Source organism: Vigna radiata, chromosome 3 (genome assembly GCF_000741045.1).
Source record: "Vigna radiata var. radiata cultivar VC1973A chromosome 3, Vradiata_ver6, whole genome shotgun sequence".
Taxonomy (NCBI): Eukaryota; Viridiplantae; Streptophyta; class Magnoliopsida; order Fabales; family Fabaceae; genus Vigna; species Vigna radiata.
The window spans coordinates 9,474,295-9,496,033 of NC_028353.1; the positions used below are offsets into that span (position 1 = coordinate 9,474,295).

At 28.0% G+C, this 21,739-nt stretch overlaps 2 protein-coding genes across 6 annotated transcripts; both read right to left on the minus strand.

Annotated features, from left to right (window-relative positions):
• Positions 1-4,402: 4,402 nt before the first annotated feature.
• LOC106758029 (protein PTST, chloroplastic) lies at positions 4,403-9,809 on the minus strand. 5 transcript variants are annotated; one of them, XM_022779388.1, is made up of 10 exons: positions 9,546-9,809; positions 9,273-9,457; positions 8,276-8,317; positions 7,742-8,045; positions 6,544-6,633; positions 6,057-6,125; positions 5,206-5,311; positions 4,955-5,133; positions 4,762-4,874; positions 4,403-4,673 (listed from the first exon to the last, which is right to left on the minus strand). In XM_022779388.1, the coding sequence occupies exons 2-10, from the start codon at positions 9,362-9,364 to the stop codon at positions 4,571-4,573; spliced, it is 1,098 nt and encodes a 365-aa protein (XP_022635109.1). In that variant the 5' UTR covers positions 9,365-9,457; positions 9,546-9,809; the 3' UTR covers positions 4,403-4,570. The 5 variants fall into 5 exon arrangements, with proteins under 5 accessions (XP_022635109.1, XP_022635110.1, XP_022635111.1 ...); XM_022779389.1 differs by lacking the exon at positions 9,273-9,457 and adding an exon at positions 8,775-8,849 and having other exon boundaries at positions 9,546-9,807; XM_022779390.1 differs by having other exon boundaries at positions 4,955-5,043; positions 9,546-9,805.
• A 493-nt stretch (positions 9,810-10,302) lies between these two features.
• Positions 10,303-12,614, minus strand: LOC106757074 (protein C2-DOMAIN ABA-RELATED 4). The gene is made up of 3 exons (XM_014639659.2): positions 12,418-12,614; positions 11,297-11,392; positions 10,303-10,961 (listed from the first exon to the last, which is right to left on the minus strand). The coding sequence occupies exons 1-3, from the start codon at positions 12,526-12,528 to the stop codon at positions 10,671-10,673; spliced, it is 498 nt and encodes a 165-aa protein (XP_014495145.1). The 5' UTR covers positions 12,529-12,614; the 3' UTR covers positions 10,303-10,670.
• Positions 12,615-21,739: the final 9,125 nt, after the last annotated feature.

The window sequence follows — 21,739 nt, forward strand, 5'->3', positions numbered from 1 at the left end:
TACTTAATCCCAAAACTTTTTATTACTCTTTCTATCATTGTAATTTCTTTTTATTAAAAGATTCAAAATATCATGAAGGCAATGATACTTAAAAAGGAGGTTTCATCCCAAGATTCTTTTCTGTAAATTTCTCTCCTTTACAAAAGCTATTGAATGACTAAACCTTAAATTTAAAGCAAAACATTATATAATTATTATTCTCAGACACTCTGATTTTAATAATAACTCTGCGGTAAAGTATTTACATTGAAAAAGTCAATTAATTATATGCTATGTTAATCATAAAAAAAAACTTATTAAAATGTCAACCACAAAACCTTAAAAATTATAAATATCCGAGACTATTCGACTCCGGACTTATTAATCAGACAAATTTATCTTTAATGATTTATAAATCTTTTACTCGATTTTGAAATTAGCTTAATTTGATTTTCAATACTAATTAGCTGTTTGCAAGTATAGCCATGTTGTGATGAATAACCTATTATACTTATCTATACTGTTGTCTCTTTAATATGTTTGTAATTGTGTTGGTGACAATATTTTTATTTGTTTTCTATTCGTGTAATTGCATGATCCGTTATTTTTAAAACTTAACCTTAAAATTTTTATTGGATTATTTGAGTAAACGCATTTGTTTCTAATCGTGTGAATTTTATTTATCAATAATTATTAGTTGTTAGTATTTTTTGCTAATGAATTTGTAATATCTTATTTTAATAATTAAAATTATTAAATAAAATATTAGATAATTAATAAGAAAATATAGAGATTTTTAAAGAAGAAGATTTACACCTGATTAACTAAAACATCATTACGTCCCCGTTTCACCTTCACCTCTAGTTGGATCAACTAGAAAGATATCTCTCTAAACTTATACCATTTAAGGTGATTATTGCAAAAAATACAAACAAGCACAAACAAACAACAATACAAGAAGGGTAAGCTAATATTATAAAAGAATCAAATTATGCGATTTTAAAACATCATATAACATAATTCATTTTCCAAACCAAAATCAAACATAAACACACAAATGAATTATAGACTTGACCAATTCGGATATATGTTTATGTTAGATATGACAAGTTGTACAACGGTGGTGGAATAACTACCTTCCAAAGTTATTACACATGATTAGCATATGGATAAAGAACACCAAACCATGGACTAAGACTTTCTACTACTTCTCACCATATAATCCCCTTCTCTACCTGAAATTAAGTGATTATTGAAGCGTCAAGATAACTTCCAAGGCTAAGTCCCTATATCTATATATTACTCTACCTGTAACAACCATAAAGAATTTCACCTTAGAAACTCTTTCCAAACCATACTTCAATACATACATAACCTTATGCATAAACCATTATAATATTCAATATATATTACCAAACAAATCTTAAAGTATCAACATATTTACCATTCATAAGAAATTAAAGAAAAAAAAGCAGAAAAGATCCAACATGTACTCAGGGCGCCAACGTCAGACTACTGGCGCTCAGTGCAGAACTACTCGCCCAACAAGCTCCCCCTTGCGCCTAGCAAGAACGCAAACAAAGAGCTTACCTAGCTCAACGAGAACTCTCTCACAGCCCTTGAACTCACTGCCCTTTTATCACTCTTAACTCGCCCAATGACTCCAAGCTCGCCCAACTAGTCTGCAGAATTCTACAAAACATAAATTCTACAGAATTTGCACCCCTCAACCTCAAGTTTTCTAACTCCTCCACTTCCACATGCATCTACAACTCAGGTGGTATCTGGTCTTCAAACATATGAATAGAGGATAAAAACTCTTAGAGAGAAGTCAAAGAACTCTAAAACAATGATCTATAGAAAGACAATGTGTTTTAAAATAATGAAACTCGTTTATCACAAAACTGTTTATATTAAACTCGTTTAAATTAATATCACCTTTAAAATACTATCTTTTATGTCTTTACAATATCCTTTTAATTAAAAGTTTAAGAGATTTTTATTATTATTTATTGTTGATGAGAGTCTTAATTTTGTAGTTAAAAATTTCATATATTTAAGTATTGATAACACAGGGGAGGTGTAGGTGAGAGGGATGGTGGTAAAGATGAAAAGTTGGATTTTGAGGCTCTAAATTGTGGATTATGATATTTGGAATGAAGATGAAAAAGGGAATATCCCATTGGTGGGAGATTCTTTTTGAAGGGTTGCATGGAGCAGGCAAGTTTGCATCGTGCAGTGAAGGATGGAGCAGCTAAGGTCTTTCATAAAACCTTTCTTTATTCTTTCTTTTCTTTTCATTCTGAAACTATTTCGTCAAACTTAGCATCTTCTACCACCCTTAATTTCTTACGTCTCTCTCATATCCAATTATATCTTCCTTATGCTTTTATGGCTCATCTTTTTCGAATGGTTGGTTTCTAAAATTTCCTGTTTTACGTTTTGATTCTTGTCCTTTTATTTTTCTTTTTAAAGATTTCACTACAGCAAAATCCATTTTAGTGATCAAAATTTGGTATCTACTAAAAAGTCAGACTAATTTAGTAATTAATTCTTTTGGTAGTAAAAAGATTGACAACTAATATTAATAATAAATTTAAAAAAATAATTCATTAATTAATTATAATTTTTTATTTATAATTAAAATTATTTTAATTATTAATAATTTTTATTTTATAATTATTATTTAAATTCATTATAGTGATTAATTATTTTTTATTATTATTTTAAAAAAATTATAATATTTTTTTTCTTATGACAAGTATATTATCTATTTTGAGTCTTTTTTAAATATAATTTAAAGAGACAAATTGTGAGAATCCAATTTTTTTTTCAATATATAACTTAAACTTTAGATTTGTAATTAAGTATACAAATTTTTACTAGGATATTGTAGCAACCAATGATTCCGATTAAAATTTAAATAAAAATTATGTATTAAAAATATAATAAAGTCATATATAGGTTAAAAGTTAAAAGATAAGTAGTTTGAGATTTAATATTTTAAAATGAAATTAATGCTAATCAATAATTAAAATCCATCTTGTATAAAAATATAATTGTTTACCATAGTTTAAAATATATTCTACGAATTTAAAAATATGTTTTTGTTATATAATTTCTTTTTAATTATCTTGTGTAATATAAAAGTTAAAACGTTATTTTACAAAAGTTTTTTTAATTATATTTTTCATTTACAGTTTGAGATTTTGCTCAATTCTACTACAGTGATATTCAAGTTTAAAATAACATTTTATGCAAGAGTCGATACCTTTCTTGTCAATTGAGAAAAGACTATCATTTATATTTTATGGTGAATAATTAGGCACTTGGATGATTATAAGTCATCAATAATTCGGACTAAAATATTTGTTGACAATAATTATTGCTCTTTTTTTAATCACTCAGAAGTAATCATATTATGCAGTTATTATATAAAACAAGTAGTCTTTTTCCGGATAATACATGGAAGAAATATTTATTTTATATAATTACTATTTGTAATACACAAATATTTTTTTGTAACATGCAACAATGTTGTACTTAAAATTATAATAAACAGATATTGTTTGAGTATATAAGTTGTTTTTTAAAATTTAGAATGAACAATTTACTTTGTGGTATTTGTCTGTAACTATGTTTATAATTTGGTCTACAAGTTTATTGAAATTCAATTTAGAATAGACACCAAATATTATAAACGTAGAAATATAAAGATAAAATATGGTTCGTGGGAGTTTTATTTAGGAATTTTGTTAATTAAATATAGCTTTAAAATGTAAATATAAAAGTATATAATTAAGAGAATGTATTTAAAATGTTATTTTCTCATTTATAATGTAAGAGTAGAATATTATAAAATTCAGCCATACTAAATTACATGAATTTATGATTGAACCAGGGTGTAAGACCGAAAATGTAAAAGACTTCTTAAATGTTGTACTTCCCCTCAAATCAAATTAAATGTATAACTATGAATGCTTATTTAAAAATGCAACGAGATAATGGAATGCATTTTTCATGCTATCCATGTAATATGTTGGCTTTTTCTGCTACATTTCCCCCTTTAAGAATTAGAATTTGTAGTTAATTAGGTAAATTTTGAATTTGCTGTCAGAGACATGTTAATTAATTTAGTGATTTTTTAAATATCAATCTATTTAGGAGTGTAATTTCTTTAATGTGAATTTAATAGAAATTTTAAAAGATAATTTGTGAATGCACTATAAGTGGTTTTTTTTTAAAAAAATTTTGTCATTTAAATTTAAATTACTTCAAGTTTTATTTTCATCTTACAACCTATTCTATCTCATTTTCGTCTCAATCTTAAGAAAATGACCAAATATATCCAACAACTACTTCATGAAAGAAAAGAAGTTGTACACATTGTATGCCATGTTCATCGACTATTACAAGCATAAAATGGGTTAGAATTGCAACTTAAAAATTTAAAATTAGTTAAAATTTAAATACACTTTCCGACAGTCAAAAGTGTTGGTGGGTATTTATAACAAGGAAAATTTAAATAACTTAGACAAAATAACACTCCAGTTTATGCGTATTCTATTACTAGAAATGAAAATATGGATCATTACTCAACAACTAATAAATTATTTTTCGTCAACCCTTCACCAATGATGGGGAATTCTGGAGACAGCTGCCATTCACCATCTACTAAGAATTTGATTTCATACCTACACAACAATTATTATTTTTGAGTTTGAAGAATACTTGAGGTTATAAGGTGATTTCAAAAGCTATACAAGTTTAGAAAAACGGTACCTTCCTGGCCTGAGCAACAATGTTGTTGAAAACTTTGTGTAAGAACCATTATATTCTGGTGAAAGATGCTCTCCTTGGCTCCAGCCATCAAAGGTTCCCATAACTTGCACGCTCTGATGGAAAATGAAAGTTCAAACGGGCAAGGCATTAGCAAATATATTCAATTTTTGAAGCCACACTATACCATAATTACCTCAGCCATGCCAATCCAAAACACGGAAACCTCCTTTGATTGTGCCGCATCGACATCCTTTATTTGTTCCTTCAATTTTTCATGTACAGCTATGTAGGGAAAACAAGGCATTTGCATCGATAAGGACACAAAAGAAGCCAAGTTGACAACACAATGCTGTGAGGTTTTATTAGTATATTCTACATAAACATCAGCAACTAGTTATCCGGAACTATAAAAATACACTTGTGAATCAGCAAATACCATTATACCTTCTAATCTAGCAACAAGGTGAGAATGAATGTACTTTCCATTGATCTTCCTTGAACCTTCTGGAATACCGCATTGAGCTATTTCTTCTGCTAGGCTAGCTAAAGCCTAACCCCAAAGTAAACCATAAATTATGTCTCAATATGATTCTTATCAGCTTTTAACGTTTAAACAATTACAGAGCAGCAAAAGAATTCAGAGAGGAAGGCAAGTATCAAGCATACAACAATTACCAATGCATGCCTGAAGAGCTCAATAACTGATTGAGTGGAGAATTAAACTGCAATTAGTCCGCTGGAGGACATTCTTTTACTCCTGATCATCTTATACATATAATCTAGCTTTAATTATTAAAAGCTTCATCAAATAAATGTAATTGTTAAAATAGTTTTATAATTTACAATCAGCTTTTTTTATCCAAATATTTTCAGACACAAAACTTTGATATTATACATTAAGTTATCAGTTCAACATTATAGAAGCTTTAACGAAATTTTAAATTAATATTATCCTATGATAACTTGATTTATGTTTTCAATATAGATGACTTGGAGTTCTTTTTACGATAAAAAGAGTATAACACTACAGCAAGCACACGAAGGAAGAGTATTCCTGAGGTGCAACTTCTGTATGAAATGAGAATAGAAGAGAGAAACTTCCACAGAAAGTCCTGTAAAATTTCGTGAGTCGGTTCTTAAATCAATACTAATTAAGATACAACAGAGTAGTGAAAAGTATACAGTATACTCATTCAGTTAAAAAGTATGAAAACTCTAGGTCACCAAATATCTAACCAAGAAAAGTTGGCAATATATAACAGCATAAAAAGGGAGAAAGTAGATATAAATTGAACCTGAATTTCAAGCTCCATGACTCCAAGTTCACTTTTGAATTTTACCAATGCATCCTCCTTTACTTTCAACTGCAGAGGAAAAAAGTCGGTACAGGATGTTAGCTCAAGGAACTTTGCCATTCATACACATGAGTTCAATAATAAATCAACACATTGTCCTTTTTATCCACTTGTTTTACCAGCAACAAAACAAAAGCATTATCCTGCTTTAATGACATCATACATAAGAAGATGCAATATCCAGATTGAGTTGACTAAATCCATCCCGTGGGCATATTATGACATCAGTGCATCGTCTTCCCAATGAATCGTCTATAGGTTGGCACAAATAAGATTTCCCCACTTTTTATAAAAGGATGTGATCCAACTTTGACCATTTAGGCAATTAGCATAAATTGAAAAAACAGGAAACATCACTATCATTAAGAACTTTCACTTTGGTTTCAATGTAAGGGCAATGCAAAAGATATCAAATATAATGCAGAACCTGTCTTTTTAGAAACCGATTTTGCTGGTTGGCTTCACTAAGCTTCTTAGTGAGTTGTTCTCTCTGTGCGTCAGCAAGCAGTGCCATTATCTGATTAACAAAGTTTGAAACAGAAGATCTAAGTATGACATATTAATTTCAAGTTGCAAACAAGCGCACAGAAAGAATGTATCTTGAACAAGTTTAATCACCCTGGCCAAAAACATACTAACCATTTCTTAGAATGTGAGATGGTTTAAGTCCATTAAAGTAAACACAAACTGAACATGCAACTTCACATTATTAAATTATCTCCCAAAATAATCACACAAAGGAAGTGAAAAAACACAATTAGTCTTGGCTATTGCAATCACTTCAAAATAACTGCACAAAATAAAGGTGTTTGTTTAGTTTTTGGAACTTAGAGAACCATTTCTTCGGGTTTGGTTTCTCCTATTTTAGAAAATAATACCCCAACAAAAAATAAATGTGAGACCTATTTAAATAATATTTCACCAAAAAAACTCAACTTCAAAACTTGAAATAGTTTCGCTTTATTAGCTTTCCTTGATCCTTACATTTGATTTGTCCCAAGTCTATTTGTTGTTCTGCATACCCATGAAAGAAGTATACTAACGGAGAATCAATTTTTTTAGAGGATAAAGCAATATAAGGTGGCGTTTCAGGATAAATAAAGACTGCTCACCTCTCGGCTTCCTAAAAAACACAGCCGAGTAAAGGAAAAATTCGCAAAGAAAATAACACCACAGCGAGTGAAGGATTCGACGTCTGCTTATTTTTCACTTTTTCTTACGCAAGCATGATAGAAGTTAATCAGGTCCTGATTTTAAGATTACTAAAGATAGGCCAAATTAGGTCTTTAATAGAATATAAATAGAGTAATAGACTACAATCTAAACAACTTCCCAGATCTTTTCACAGAGAACCAAACTGAGACAAAAGTAGATAAAGAGAAGTGGTTTCAACAGTGTGAAGGATTTTTTATAGCTCACAAGATACATCAATACTTCAAAGGCCATGCTAAAAATAATCTCAAAACAATGGCTTCATCTGCTCTCAAAAACGAGAAAAATAACATAGTCAGACAATTAAGAAGCATTTTTTCAATTTCAGCTGTTTTCAAAGTTAAGAACATGTCTATAATCAAATGGTAGTTGTGGGATTTCAAAAAGACATTTGTAAGTTGGATAAAGAATACCTGTTCACGGGTAGGTGGTTGTGCCAAAGTCTCCTCTTCTGAGTCTATAGATGGATTCTCACCTTCAAGTGAATTATCTCCATTGGATGCAGATTCCTGTAAACTAATCGGCATGGAGTTTGGTCTACAGATTAAATGCCTTTTAGGATACACCGAAGTAAAAGCTTGACAGGAAGAGGCCAGTCTGTGAAAATCCTGTGTAGAACTTAAGGCAGCCACAGTGCATGGAGGTTTCTTAGAGCTTTCCCATGCTACTGTTCTTGAAATATTTGAAAAGAATACTCCCCGTGTTTCAAGATGAGACCTACTCAAGTTATGAAAGAACAATATGGTGATTAGTATCTCAACTTGAAACATGACAATAATGTATAACAACGTATACAATTCACCAAAAGCAAAAACTACTACTTTATAATTACCCCTCCCCAGAAAAAAACCAAAGGAGAGGGAGCATGCAGAGGTGGCATTAAGAACAATGATAACGTTTCACACATCCTCAAGGTTAATTCATTATTATATATTGTGTAGTCTTACCTTGCAATACTTATTTCCATTATGAAGTGATTGTTACTTCCCCTGACAAAAAGAGAAAAGAAAAAAGCAGAGCATCAGGACCTGTTCAAGCAGATATGTTGAATCAACAGAGTATCTCTGCAAAACCAAAATGTCATGATAAATTACCTAAAGGGAACACATGTAAAGAATATTTTTGTCAAATCACCTGAATTAAAATAATTTTTTTAATTTCTAAAAGAATATTTTTGTTGAATCCCACCAAGGTGGTCCAGCCCAATTAAAATGTATAGGAACTAATTACCTTTTGGAAATTGAATTCAATGATTGCAAATAATTTAAAATATCAATAGAGAAAACTAGGTTGTGGTGACAAGATTATCCTCAGTGTCAAGTAGCTTAGTTTCAGATCTATCAGGTATCAACAATGTCCAAGTCCATCAACATAACAAACTTCTCTTTCCTTCATGGTATAGCTCATTGTTCATAAAAAGTTCATGCTTAAATTGTCATGACTTACTCTATGAACATATCAGTCATGTTGATAAGATTTCCATGGTGACCGTAACATTCTTAAAACCCAGAGATTCTTCATCTGTAAGATACAATAATAAAATCTAACTTCAAATGAAGGTGATGTACTGATTCTTTACTTCTTTATTTAACTCATTGTTAGCTGCTAATTATCAAGGATACAACCCTCTACTAAAATATCCACTATTAACAGTGAACTCTAAAAGGGAGTTTCCAGCACAAAAGGTTATTTTCATCACGAAACCAGATTCACAAACCTCCCCCATGGAAGGAGCTACTAGTCCCCTAACATACAGATAATTTCACAAACAGCAATTAAAACTATTTAGCACAACGATACCCAAAGCAAAGCAATTTACAGTATTAGAAAGGAAACAAGTATGTGAGGCCCAAATATCGAGAACAGGAAGTTTTCACTGTTTCCAGTCAATACTTTTTCAGACTAAAGAACTCCAATCCAAAGTCCTATTCCACAAAATTTTACCATGGAAGTCTACTGAAAACTTTTGCCCTTGAATGAATTGAGTATTCAGAAAAATGACACAAGCAAGAGGGAAATTCGAATCCATATTGCATAGTCCGAGATGCGAACAAAACCGAACATAATTGAGGATCAATGATGCTTTGGGTAACAACTAGTGGATGTCCCTATTAATATTAAATTACACCCTATTTTCCAGAAAAAAAAAAAGTTATTAATAAACAAAAATCTACCAGCTACTTGATAAGTGAAACTTTGTGTAATGTAAATACTTACAAAGAGAGAGAGTGAAGAATAGGAGTAGATGGTTGAATCCTTTATGCTGTGAAGTGAAGTTGGTTCAGATCACACCGCTATGGTTCATGTTTACTCTTTTGTCAAGGCCAACAGTGGTAGTGATTTTTGTGGCCAGAGGGTTGAAGTGACACCGTTATTATAAAAGATGAAATTTAGAAAATGAAGGCGCACCCGTTGGGTTTTGTATCAATGAACGGTGGAGGATTCACCATGTGGTTTGGCTTCTTCTTTGTTGAAAATCATCAGTTTTAGTTTGAATTTATCAACTCCTATGTTTAAAGCTGATTATTTTTTCACCCTAAAATTATTGTTTATGCTTGATATTTTAGTATATTCATAATTTGCTATACATAAGCCCATGTTGTTGACTATTAAGATTATATTATAAAACATAAGTTCACTTTGTAGGAGATGAGATCTTTGTTTTGTAAGTTGAAAAACATTAACATGGATTCATAATGGAAAATAAATGTATTTCCATCAATTATTCATGGATAAGGATTTAATGTTATCTTTTTGCATCTCAATTCTCTGTTTAATGTAATTTTATGATCTTCTATAATTTAAGGATTTTCTTGGGACTCAATTATGTAAAGATAATATTTTATTATTTTCTTGAAACTCAAACATATCACTAAATGAAAATCTATGTGGGAATGATATTTTAAGTTACAAAATTAAAAAAAAAAAAAAGTATATAAAGCAAAGGTGATATTTCTACTCAAACATTAGCATGTGATTTACCTAAGTATCATATAAACCATATAGCACAGATAAATGTCCAAACAATCAATATAGAAAAAAGCTATTAACATAGTATGTGCAAAATCTATATGCTACTTCTCTTGCACATTATTACACGGAACTAGGACATGATTCTAAATTACAGCTGAGGAAACAACCTCTCCCATTCTTCTTCACTAATTACTACTAATTGCAACACCATAGTTGGCAAAACCAATATGGAACAATTTTGAAGTTGTGCGAAAGAGTAAAAGGTAGCATAATATGAAACATAAGGTGTTGCTGGTTTATGAGGCTGCAAGTCTAAACTTTACAATATGCCAAGTCTTGGACTGTGAGCATCAAGTCTTGGACTGTGATCTAGAGATGCCTTGAACCAGGAATGTCAATCCAATTCAACTGGAGTTCCACCTCCCCACACTCTACATTTCTTAGTCTAAGAACCAGGTTTTGCACAACTTTGTCATCTTTCCACACAATGTGACTCTCTTCAGCTAAGCAGTTTTGTCTGCTAGGCAACACTTTTGTGACTATGGTATTGTTGGGGAGACCTGTCAAGCGCATCTTCACTGCTTCAATAAATGGACCAATGGAAAAATCAGCATCTCCCATTTTATCATCTAAGCTGAATGTGTCCTTGTCATACACATGCTGCATCAAAACACAATAACATTATTGCTAGTTTTTGGTGATAAATTGAATTAATTCATATCACCATGATCTCCCCTATGCAGACTAAGCAACAAACAAGGCTAAGCATTGTTTCAGAAAAGCACTCATCAAAAGTTATTGTTCATAGACCCCACAATTTAACATCTTTTGTGCTATGACAATATTCATATGACCTTATTGTTCAGAGTACTATGTGTATTTAACATGATTGCTTCAGATAGTCTGTCTATGCAGCTTTCATTTTGTACCCAAGTTTTGTTCTCTGGTATTGTATTGAAATTTGAAATACAGACATTATAAAAAGAGTTACTTACTAGATGGACTGGAGCATGAGGATCTGAAATAGACAGGGTCAAGTCATCATTCCATTCAGGATTTAAAGTTTTTTTTATCACCCGAGTTTTCAGCTTCTGCATGAGACACAAAATGCAGCAATGAGATGGATGTGTAGACAACAACAAAAAACAAAAACAAAAGGTTTCATTCTGCCCTCTACTATGTCATGTATCATAATAACCCAAAACTTGGAAAAACACATAATTAATTACACGGAATATTCTAACTACTGCTTAGACAGAAATTTAGGATATCCGCTTAATTAGCCCTTACGTATTATCTTTTCCGCATATCCATATTTAAGTTATTGAGTTGTAATGCCTAGTCCAGAATCGTTCTAGTGAAAAGGCCAACAAAAGAAGACAGAAAAGGCTACTTTGGGATGTAAACAGAAACTTTATCCTCACTTTTTTATTAGAAAGCAAAAACACTCATTTAGCTGACCAAAAACAGTTTAGACAAAATTTATTATAATTTATATGCCCACCACATCCATGAGTGTAAGTTTTTAACTAAAAGTAAATTGTTTGTTGAAAAATATTTTAATATTTCCAAGGTTTCATATATTTGTACAATTATTTGTTTATTTTAATCTGTCATTACTGGATTGTTGGTTTGGCTTATCTTCCTCGCTTACTGTACAGGCAAGTTGCAAATTTTCAGATTTAGTCTCTAGATGGAAGGATGTAAGGGTGGGAGACTATGAGCTTCCAACTTGAATTAGTCAATTTCTCTAAAAATTGTTGACTTACAGATATATTATATATTATGTTAATGATTTTAAATTCATCTTGTTCTCCAACAAAGTTCTAGAACCATCTATGGTGATAGTGAGATGACACGAAAAATGAAACAGATACTCCATTTTAGTCAAGAAAGATGAGCATGCATCAGAGTTAGAGCTACTAACAAAAGAGGGGGGTGAGAAACAGAGAATAAGATGAAAGAAGAACACAGGGAAAAGGAGATTAAGAATAGAGAAAGGAAATCAAAGAAAAAATAACAGAGAACAAGTCAATACCTTCAGGAACATGTCCCAGAAGCAAAAGATGAAAGAAAGTAAGAAAATTGATGATAACAAAAGGGGAGAAAATGGTACCTGCTTGCCCATTTTGATGACAACATAAGGATCACTGCTCACCACATCCCTGATTGCAAGATTGACACCTCTTTCAACATGAATTCTCAGCAGACCCAGCAAGTTCTCCATAGCTAAATGTGTGAGGAAAAGAAGAAAAATGGAATTTTTCAAGACAGAGCAAATGGTAATAGGAAACCCCTAAACCATGGGCAAAGTGGTTGAAGCTATTTATAATACAAGAACTGTGACAAGTTCTCTCATTATTTTTTATTATTCTTCTTTTCTGACCAGTTCTCCTCTCCTTTACTGCAACACAGTTTTTATTTATCTTTCTCCCTTGTTTACTTACAAACAGTAAAAATCACAATACATTAACATTAAGGAAGAACACGTCTTTGGTAAATTAAAAAAAATACACTGTCATTTAATTATAATTTAGATTGCCCTAATGTTTCCTAAAAGTCAAAATAATTTCACTTTCAACTATTTAATTTAATAATAATTAAATAATTTATTTGATACTCTTTTAGATCAATACTATTTGGTGTGACCGGGACCTCATCAAGCATAATAAGTCTTCAGTAAATTATAAAAAGATTATGTTGTTATTTAATTATAATTTATGAAGAAATCACATTCACCTTTAATTATAAAATAGATAGTAAAAATAAGTGTAAAAGTCTCATGTGAGACAATTGAACAATGTTACAAGGGAGTTAATGATATTAATCTTTTGAAGGCAAATAATTTGATATATTTATGATTTGTTGATATCAAATTTTTCAATATATCATTTGAGTATGAAATAATTTTGAATGTGATTAATTCTGTAAATTGTAAAATAAAGTAGTATTATTACACTATGAGTTCATGCATTTATATCTTTTTAGTTATATTAAATATGTAAACATTTTTGTTTGAATTTTATTTGATTAATTAAGTTTTAAAATTTTATAATTGATTTTTTTAAATAATTATATTGACTATCCAAAAAATTTATATTTTTATTTCAGTTATTAGTTTTAAAAAATATATATTAAGTAGTTATAAAATTTATATTTTTTAATTGAATTTTTATTATTATTTGAAATAATTATTTATTATGTAGTTTCAAAGTATAACATTATAAATTTAGACAATAAAATTAGATGATAAATATAATAAATTATTTTAAGATAAGTTAAAGTCAAAGTATCCAAATTTAAAATATATATATATATATATATATATATATATATATATATATATATATATCATTTAAAATACACAACAAGCTCCAGATAAAATCAGACAATAAAAATTTAATTAAAAATGTAAAATTATGAACATTTACATAAAATAATTTTTTATTTCTTAATTGAAAATTCGAAAATGTGTAGAATTGAGTTAAAACTTAGTTAATTTTTGAAAGTAATTGAAAATCGAATTCAAATATTATTACTACTAGGACAGAATTAAAAGAAGTGGAATAAAATGGAAAGTGGGAAGTGTTTTCTGTACTTGCATACACGTTTTTGCAACTTTTTCCCTTTTTTTTCAGGGAATTGTTCGCGTTTATTTTATTGGTACCTATCAAATTGTGTTGACAATTACTAAGTTGACTCATTTTAAAAATTCTGGTAGCTAAAACAATTCCCAGTGAAAACAGAAATAAAGTTAAAGGATGAAGGATCTTACTTTGTATTTTTATTTTTTTTTTGTGTTTTCTTTTTGGCAAATTTATTCATTAACATCAGAATGTACATATAACATCTCAATTTGATCTGAATGAATATACAGCTAAAAGGTTGATGAAATAAAACTGTGAAACTTTCAAATATATTTTTGTTGTTTTCTAATGGAATTTGATGTCATAAATTAGGCACATGCCGTATCAAATTGTCCAGCCATCGAGTAGGACCAAAGTACTCTTAATTGATGATAGATATAACTAGCTGCCACTCATTTCGCATTCTTACCCTTTAAAGTTTCACAATACTGATTTTTTTTTCAAATAATATTAGTTTTTAATAAAATAAATAAATAACATATTATTTTTGTTTAATAGTTTTGGTCTTCTAAATCTCTTAACTTCAACACTGTCATACTTTCCTATCTTTGACACAAAAACTTGTTTTCAACATTTTAATCGATTCTAATAAAAATACACCGGTCAAGTTATTTTTGTATATACATTATTCTCTTGTTACGGAGCATAAAACATTATTATAAAAACAAGAATAAGACAAAAAATACTATAAAAAAAACAAAACTCAAATCACAACTCTTCTTTTTTCAAAACTTTTATAATTTAAAAAAAAAAACATCTCTAATATAGTCATGAATGAATATCTTTATTGTTTTTTTCTATTCTTAATATTTTCAGTTAGATACACAAACATTACATTTTAGACTTTAAAAGACATAACAAAGCATACCGTTTAAGGACGACCAGCTCTGTTACAAAAAATGTAATATCCAAAAAAAAATTTATTCTTAATAAAAAAACTTGTTAAGATCTTTACAAAAACAACTTATTACTGAAATAAAACTTTCTATTCTATGCTTTAGCTTCACCGTTTCTTAACACATGCTCACATTATTAAGGTAATTATCGCAAAAGAAAAAGCAAACACCCAAACAAACAGAAACAACAAGGGTAAATTAATATTGTAAATGAATCAAATCGTGTAATTATAATTCAGCATATAACACATCTCACTTTAAAATCAAACAAGAACCTAAGTATATATACATGTTCTAGACTTGACAAATTCCAATGAAGGTATTGATGTCGAACTATGGTGGGTCATGCACTTGTGGTGGTCTCTACTGTTCTGCAGAATCAATGTTAATGAGTTTCACCCTATGACACACACAAGGTTAATCTATTCCAACAGCACATAATTCTTCTCTACCTGAGATGGAACGACTATTGGAGCATTAAGATAACTCCCAAGACTCAACTTCCTACATCAACTCCAACACTAAAAGGCACAACCATGAAATCTCTCCATGAGAGTCGTGAAATTATGTCCATCTACCATGCACATGGTCAAAACAAAATCATCATAATGATCGTATTCATCAACATAAATATACACATAAACATGTTCACAAATCATAAATATCCATTTATTCAAATCAATTAAGTATAACAAATTTATAAACTCAAATAAAGAATCCAAAACAAGGAAAACATATGAAAACTTATAAATAAAGCTTTCAACAAATTTTAAATTAAATTTTTTTAAGGATAATTTATCACACCTAATAGTAAATTATTCCAGAGGAAATTCATATAAAAATGATCTTCTGACCAAAATAATTGATTATCACACCTAATACTCGATTGTTCCAAAGAGTTTTGAAGAAAAGATAACATTTTAACTGAAATAATCCATTATCACACTTGATAATCGATTATTCCTGTCAATTTTGACGTTAACATGAATTTTTCTTATTTTGGTGCACCTTTGTCTTATCCAAATGACCAATTTAGGTGCTTTAACACTAGTATTTATATGAAAATATGTTTATATATGAAAATTGAGTATCACATTTCTCATTTGGTTAGAAACAAGATACACCAGACCAACTCAACAACTCAAAAGTATCTAAGATCAATTCTACATCTTCTAAACCATAAATTTGTAATCCAAGGGTCTAGACAAGTCACAATTGAATAAAAAAAAAACTCAAACCTTCATTTTCATCACAAACCCTCTACTTTAGATTTTCACTTGTTGAAACCTCTAAAAATGAACCAAAAACAGCATAAAACTCAACCTATCAACCATTGACCAATTTCACTTCAGGTTTTGCTTAACTCAAGGCCTAAACAAGTTTTAAATAAGTATAAAATAGGCCCAAAAACTCAGTTTCTTCCAATTGATTATTAACTTAACTTATCGCCTATCAAACCCCTTTTATAACCAAAACCAACCTATAACTTAGCCTACTCTATTTCTCAATACTACATCAATCTATGTTGTTTACATTCCAAAACAAAATCATGAAACATTCAAACTAGTACCAATTCTTAAACATGACCAATACTATTCATCAGCATATAAACATCACATAACAATAATCTCAATCATAACATATTCAACCAAACATAATTCTTCACAACATAGCAAACATAAACTTATGCATCATAGCACGAAATTAAGGGCAATATTAGCTTTCTTTACCTTACAGAATACCTAATTGCTCTACAAGAACTAAAACAATTCTACAAATCCAAGAAATTCTATTTGTATCTATAACTCACATAAACATGATCATGATATACCGTTAGAATCACTTATTAGCATAAAGTTTTATAAAAAAACTCAGACTTGACATACAAAATAAAAAGAGCTAGCATGCAAGAAAAACAAAATTGATCAAAGAAAAGAGTAAAAAATAAATCCAGTTAAAAAAATTCTAAAGACCAACTTAAACTAATCAAAGTGTTTCTTAATTAGATTGAAAAATGTTTGAGAGACATCTATATTCCTAATTAACAAAGTGAGGGATAACTTGCTCATTTTTCATCTCAATATTTCAGTAACTTCTCCCTTGAGTTTGACGATAAAAAAAAAAAGAAAAAAACTAAAACATGTTTTTGAGATTTTGCAAAATGAGTTGAATGTAAGGAATAAGTTTGGAAAAAGGAAGGAAGAAACTTTTAAAAGTTAAAAACAATGTAGCAGGTGACATTGCATATAATTTGACTGAGACAGTTTCCCACAAAGCAAAACAAGTTATAAAAGGTAGACTCATAAGAAAAACGAAAGTGTATGTGTACTATACCCTAGTGACCAATCAACTAAGGAGAACTTAGAACCAAAACATACAACTGACTGGCTATCAGTCAAACACTGATCAAGATTATGAGTGATTGACAGGTGATATTACACAAGAATATGGTATTAATAGTTAGCAGGTATATTAGTAGTTATTATTGAATTTGATTGCCTAAAAGATATATTAATGATTAATCAATGGACTTGACCTTCACAAGGCATATAAATATACAATTGGTATCTAGGTCCAGACATGCGATTCGATCCTAATTAAATATAGTCCTTTTGTGAAACGTATTTGACTTGAATGTCCGAATGTCTTCTGCAAGTCAATAACCCAGAAGAGTTGATTGCGTTCTCAGATAGAATTAAAGATCTAAAGAAAGCAGAACAAAAAAGAACTACTCTCGTACCAATATGCATTGGGTTAACACACATCAACAAAATAATAAATAAATTTATTTATCTTTTGCTTTCAAAAATATTAAATTATTAATCAAAACTTATAAAAGTTAGTACAAATTTCTGGACCTATAAACATTGAATCAGTATTTGAACAACGTGTTATCCATCATCAAACATGAGATCGGATCTCGAACAATCAGAAAAGTACATATATAACTTGTTTTTAACTACAGTAATAATGATTTTCAAATAACAAAAGTACATGTGGTTGATAAAAACAAAAAACAAACAGAACAAAAGGGCATGTGAGAAATTATAAAATTACTATACTCATGCACCTAATTCAATAATTAGTGAATAGTTTAAAAACGTGTAATATGTGCAGTATTTTTTATATCACTCAACAAGATTTCGTGCAGATATAGCTTTTCATTCTTATGGGGAGATTTCATTCCAAACTATTTTCCCCTTAATTCCTATATACCATTTTTACATCTCCTTTCAAAACACCCGAGGACTGAACATAAAATACACTACTTAACTTTTTGGAAAATAATTTGTTTCTATTTAAATATAAAATTTATAATAATTTTGAAATTTAAACAATTAGAAAAATAGAAGAAATATGTCTGTTAATTTTTATAAAGAAAGCTTAAATTATATTTTCGATTGAAAATCCAATTTTCCATTTATTCTGTAATATATGGCAAGTCCATCTACTGGCATCACATTTTGGACCGTCTTCACATATTTAAGGAGCACACATTTTTTTTTCTTTACGTATTTCAATGAAAAATGTTATCTTAATCTGTAATAAGACTTTTTGTTTTTAAAATAAAATATCTTTAATATAAAAAGAGAGAAGTTATGCTAACAAATCGCTGCAAAGGAGAGAAAATTATTACCAATAAAATTCATTTTTTAAAGATGCAAAAAGAAAATTGACAACTATAATAATTATTATTCTTAATTCTATAACTTAGGTAGGTAATTACGTCTTCTAAATAAAAGAATTATCATAATTCATTAAAAATTGTTGTTGGTATATTTTTAAAGATAACAATATATTTATACATGTTAATTTCTAATTTGTGAAAACTTAAAATTAGTTCACACGGTGAAGTATTTTATCTTTTAAGTAAGGATGATGATACTTAGACAATAATTTTTTTTATGATATTTGAATATCATTTATGTGTCATTCTGTGATGGGTTCAAAATAACTTTATAATCAATTATAATAATCATAAATGCCATATAAACCAATTACAGAATAATACATAAATGATATTTAGAAATTGTCAAAAAATATTGTTTAGATATCATTATGTTTAGTAGGATTGTGTCATGTGTATTAAATTTAGTATCATCACGTGACATATATTCAATAGCATAAAATTGAAAATAATGTAAAATACTGGAATTTGAAATGAACATAAAAATTATACAATATATCTTCTAAAATAAAAATATATCTGGTGAAGAAGGAATTGCACATGTAACTCGAGATATATTAAGCATTATTTATAATGATATATAGTTTGTATCAATGTTATAATTTAAAAGTTTATGCATTAATTTACTAGGAATTAATCACAACTCCCACGTAAAATAAAGCTTTAAAAATATCATGTGTATAAAAAGTTGGAAAAAGTAAATTAGATCGTGACCTATTTATACGTGGGTTTATACACAGGTTTGATTTCGTGTTTTCACTTAATTAAAAAAAAAAAAAACTTTTGAGTTTTAAATAATAAAATAATCATATTAATTCAATTATATTTTTTATATTAATTTTTTCCACTTTTTGTAATTCGTGCCTGACAAGTTGGGTATTGAATTTTCAACTTCAAACTCTCCCTAGTGCACTTCTTTGACTCTTCTGTTCTTAGGTTGTCAAGGACGGAACGAAATTAATGTGTTTGGAGAGTTTGACCCCAAAATTTTAATATTTAATATTATACATTATCTATCTCCACTTTAAATATTCAAACATATAACAATAATTAAATAGATAGTTAGTATTTGAATATTTGAATAAATGATGATATCTGCATATGCTTATTTATTTATATTTATCAATCACGTTATTTATTCAACTCTATCGATCGCTAGTAATAGAGAGAAAAATATGTGATATTATTTGCCTAATTATACAATTAATTGTATTTTTTTAGTTATTTAAGTTTTTAGTTTTTGTTTTAATTTTTTAAATATATAATAATATTGGAGAGGGTATTCACTCAATTTTTCTACTTAATATTTATATACATTTGATATTTTTAATGGTTGAAGAATTTTAGTGTGAATCCCTTCTTAATTTATGTCATAAGTGGAAATCGGGATATTACACTTGACTTATTGAAAACTTATATAGAAATAATATTTTTTATAATATTTGAAAATGTACTAAATCATAAATAAAAAGTTCATATATAATTTTTTTAATAATTTATATAATATTTGAGAATCTCACAATTCATATTCAATTAATATTTAATGTAATTTTTTTTTTCAAACAGTTGGTGTGTGACATAAATTTAATATAAAATATTTACTAATGTTAAATTTAATTTCATTTACTTCATTCTTATACATTTATAAATTACCTCAATTCTAATTTTATGTTAAAATCAACTTACAAGTATACCTAAATTCTGTTATTATAGACTTTAGACCTATAATAATTCATCAAAGTTCAATCTCTTAAATTATCAATAAATGAAAATTTATGTATTAAATTCAATAGTTTTAAAATTATTAATGAAAAAAAAATTCTATTCCTATATACAATTTTTAGTAGTCACTTAATTTCAATTATAGGTTAAGAGACATTTTCCAACAACTCAATAATTACATTCAAACCATGCGTGTCCAAATCACAACAAACATGAAACATACAAATCAAATACTAATTGAATTAGAAAACATATGTATCAACCTTACAAAATCAATTTGTTACATCTAATTTTGACAGAAAAATTTAGGTTTTCATGATAAAAAACTTAATGAGAAGAGAAAGTTTCCCAACCGGCCAAATAATCTATCTCCAACAACCTAGACAATTTCTAATAATCAAAACCTGAAAAATTATGAAACTCTTGTGAAAACATGTTTAAATAACTAATTTCTCAACACACACTTATTAAACGAATTAGGCTAAACTGATTGGATATGAAAAATGTACTTTAATAACTAAATGACAATTCTCTTTATATTATTTAATTTTAAAACATTTTCACTTATCTACAAAATATTCCACAAATAAAATTTAATATTTATATTTTTTAAAATTATCTAATAAAATTTTAATTATTTAAAAAATTAAATACATATCTTTTCATAAAACTTTTAATAAAGTCTTGATTATTTAAAAAGATAATAATAAAAACACTAAAAATCAAAATTAAATATAATAAAAATATAGTAATGTCAATTATCACTAATATTTTTTTACTTGAGAATTTTACGTATATATTTAAAAATAAAATTATAATATAATTTTATTAAAATATAATATACTTTATTTTTTAATAAATGTAAGAGAATAATCGATGTTTTAATTAAAATTTAATTAGTTTATAAGATTTTAATAAATTTAAGTATTTTAATCAAATTTTTATTAACCTTTTTATTTTCTCTGAGTATTTAAAGTTTTTATATTTTCAATTAAGTTTTTATTATTTAATTTTTCTATTAGTTTTATCTTATTATATTTCTTATTTATCATTTTTCTTATTAAACTAAAGTAACGAGTGACTTTTTAATGGTCTTTTATAAAAGTCTTCATGTTAGATAATCATAATATTTACATCAATAGTGACACGACAGTTTTTATGTTATTCATGAGAATAATAAAAATCATCATGCTTTTATATTATATATAATATCATCATATTAAATTACATAACTCCAAATATCTTAACATTCGGGTAAATAAACAAGAGGATAGACAAACTAATAGCATGTTATCCAACTAAAAAATTATTGAATAATAATAACTTAGTTATTTTTTAACAACTTAATACATCAAGAAAGTTAATACAAATTTATTAAAAATATTCAAAAAAATTATGAAGAACCAAGTCTTTAATTAATTATTGAATTGTGACTTATATGAAAAAAAATTCCATGTAGATTGTGAACTATGTAGTTAAAAATAT

Excerpts from the sequence above, each read along its gene's own strand:
- LOC106758029 (XM_022779388.1), bottom strand. The coding sequence starts at position 9,364 with ATGCAATATGGATTCGAATTTCCCTCTTGCTTGTGTCATTTTTCTGAA. Across the intron at positions 5,312-6,056 it reads TCATGGAGCTTGAAATTCAG|GCTTTAGCTAGCCTAGCAGA; the intron begins GTTCAATTTATA and ends CTTTGGGGTTAG. Across the intron at positions 4,674-4,761 it reads TTGTTGCTCAGGCCAGGAAG|GTATGAAATCAAATTCTTAG; the intron begins GTACCGTTTTTC and ends ATTGTTGTGTAG.
- LOC106757074 (XM_014639659.2), bottom strand. The coding sequence starts at position 12,528 with ATGGAGAACTTGCTGGGTCTGCTGAGAATTCATGTTGAAAGAGGTGTC. Across the intron at positions 11,393-12,417 it reads TCATCAAAATGGGCAAGCAG|AAGCTGAAAACTCGGGTGAT; the intron begins GTACCATTTTCT and ends TGTCTCATGCAG. Across the intron at positions 10,962-11,296 it reads CTCATGCTCCAGTCCATCTA|CATGTGTATGACAAGGACAC; the intron begins GTAAGTAACTCT and ends GTTTTGATGCAG.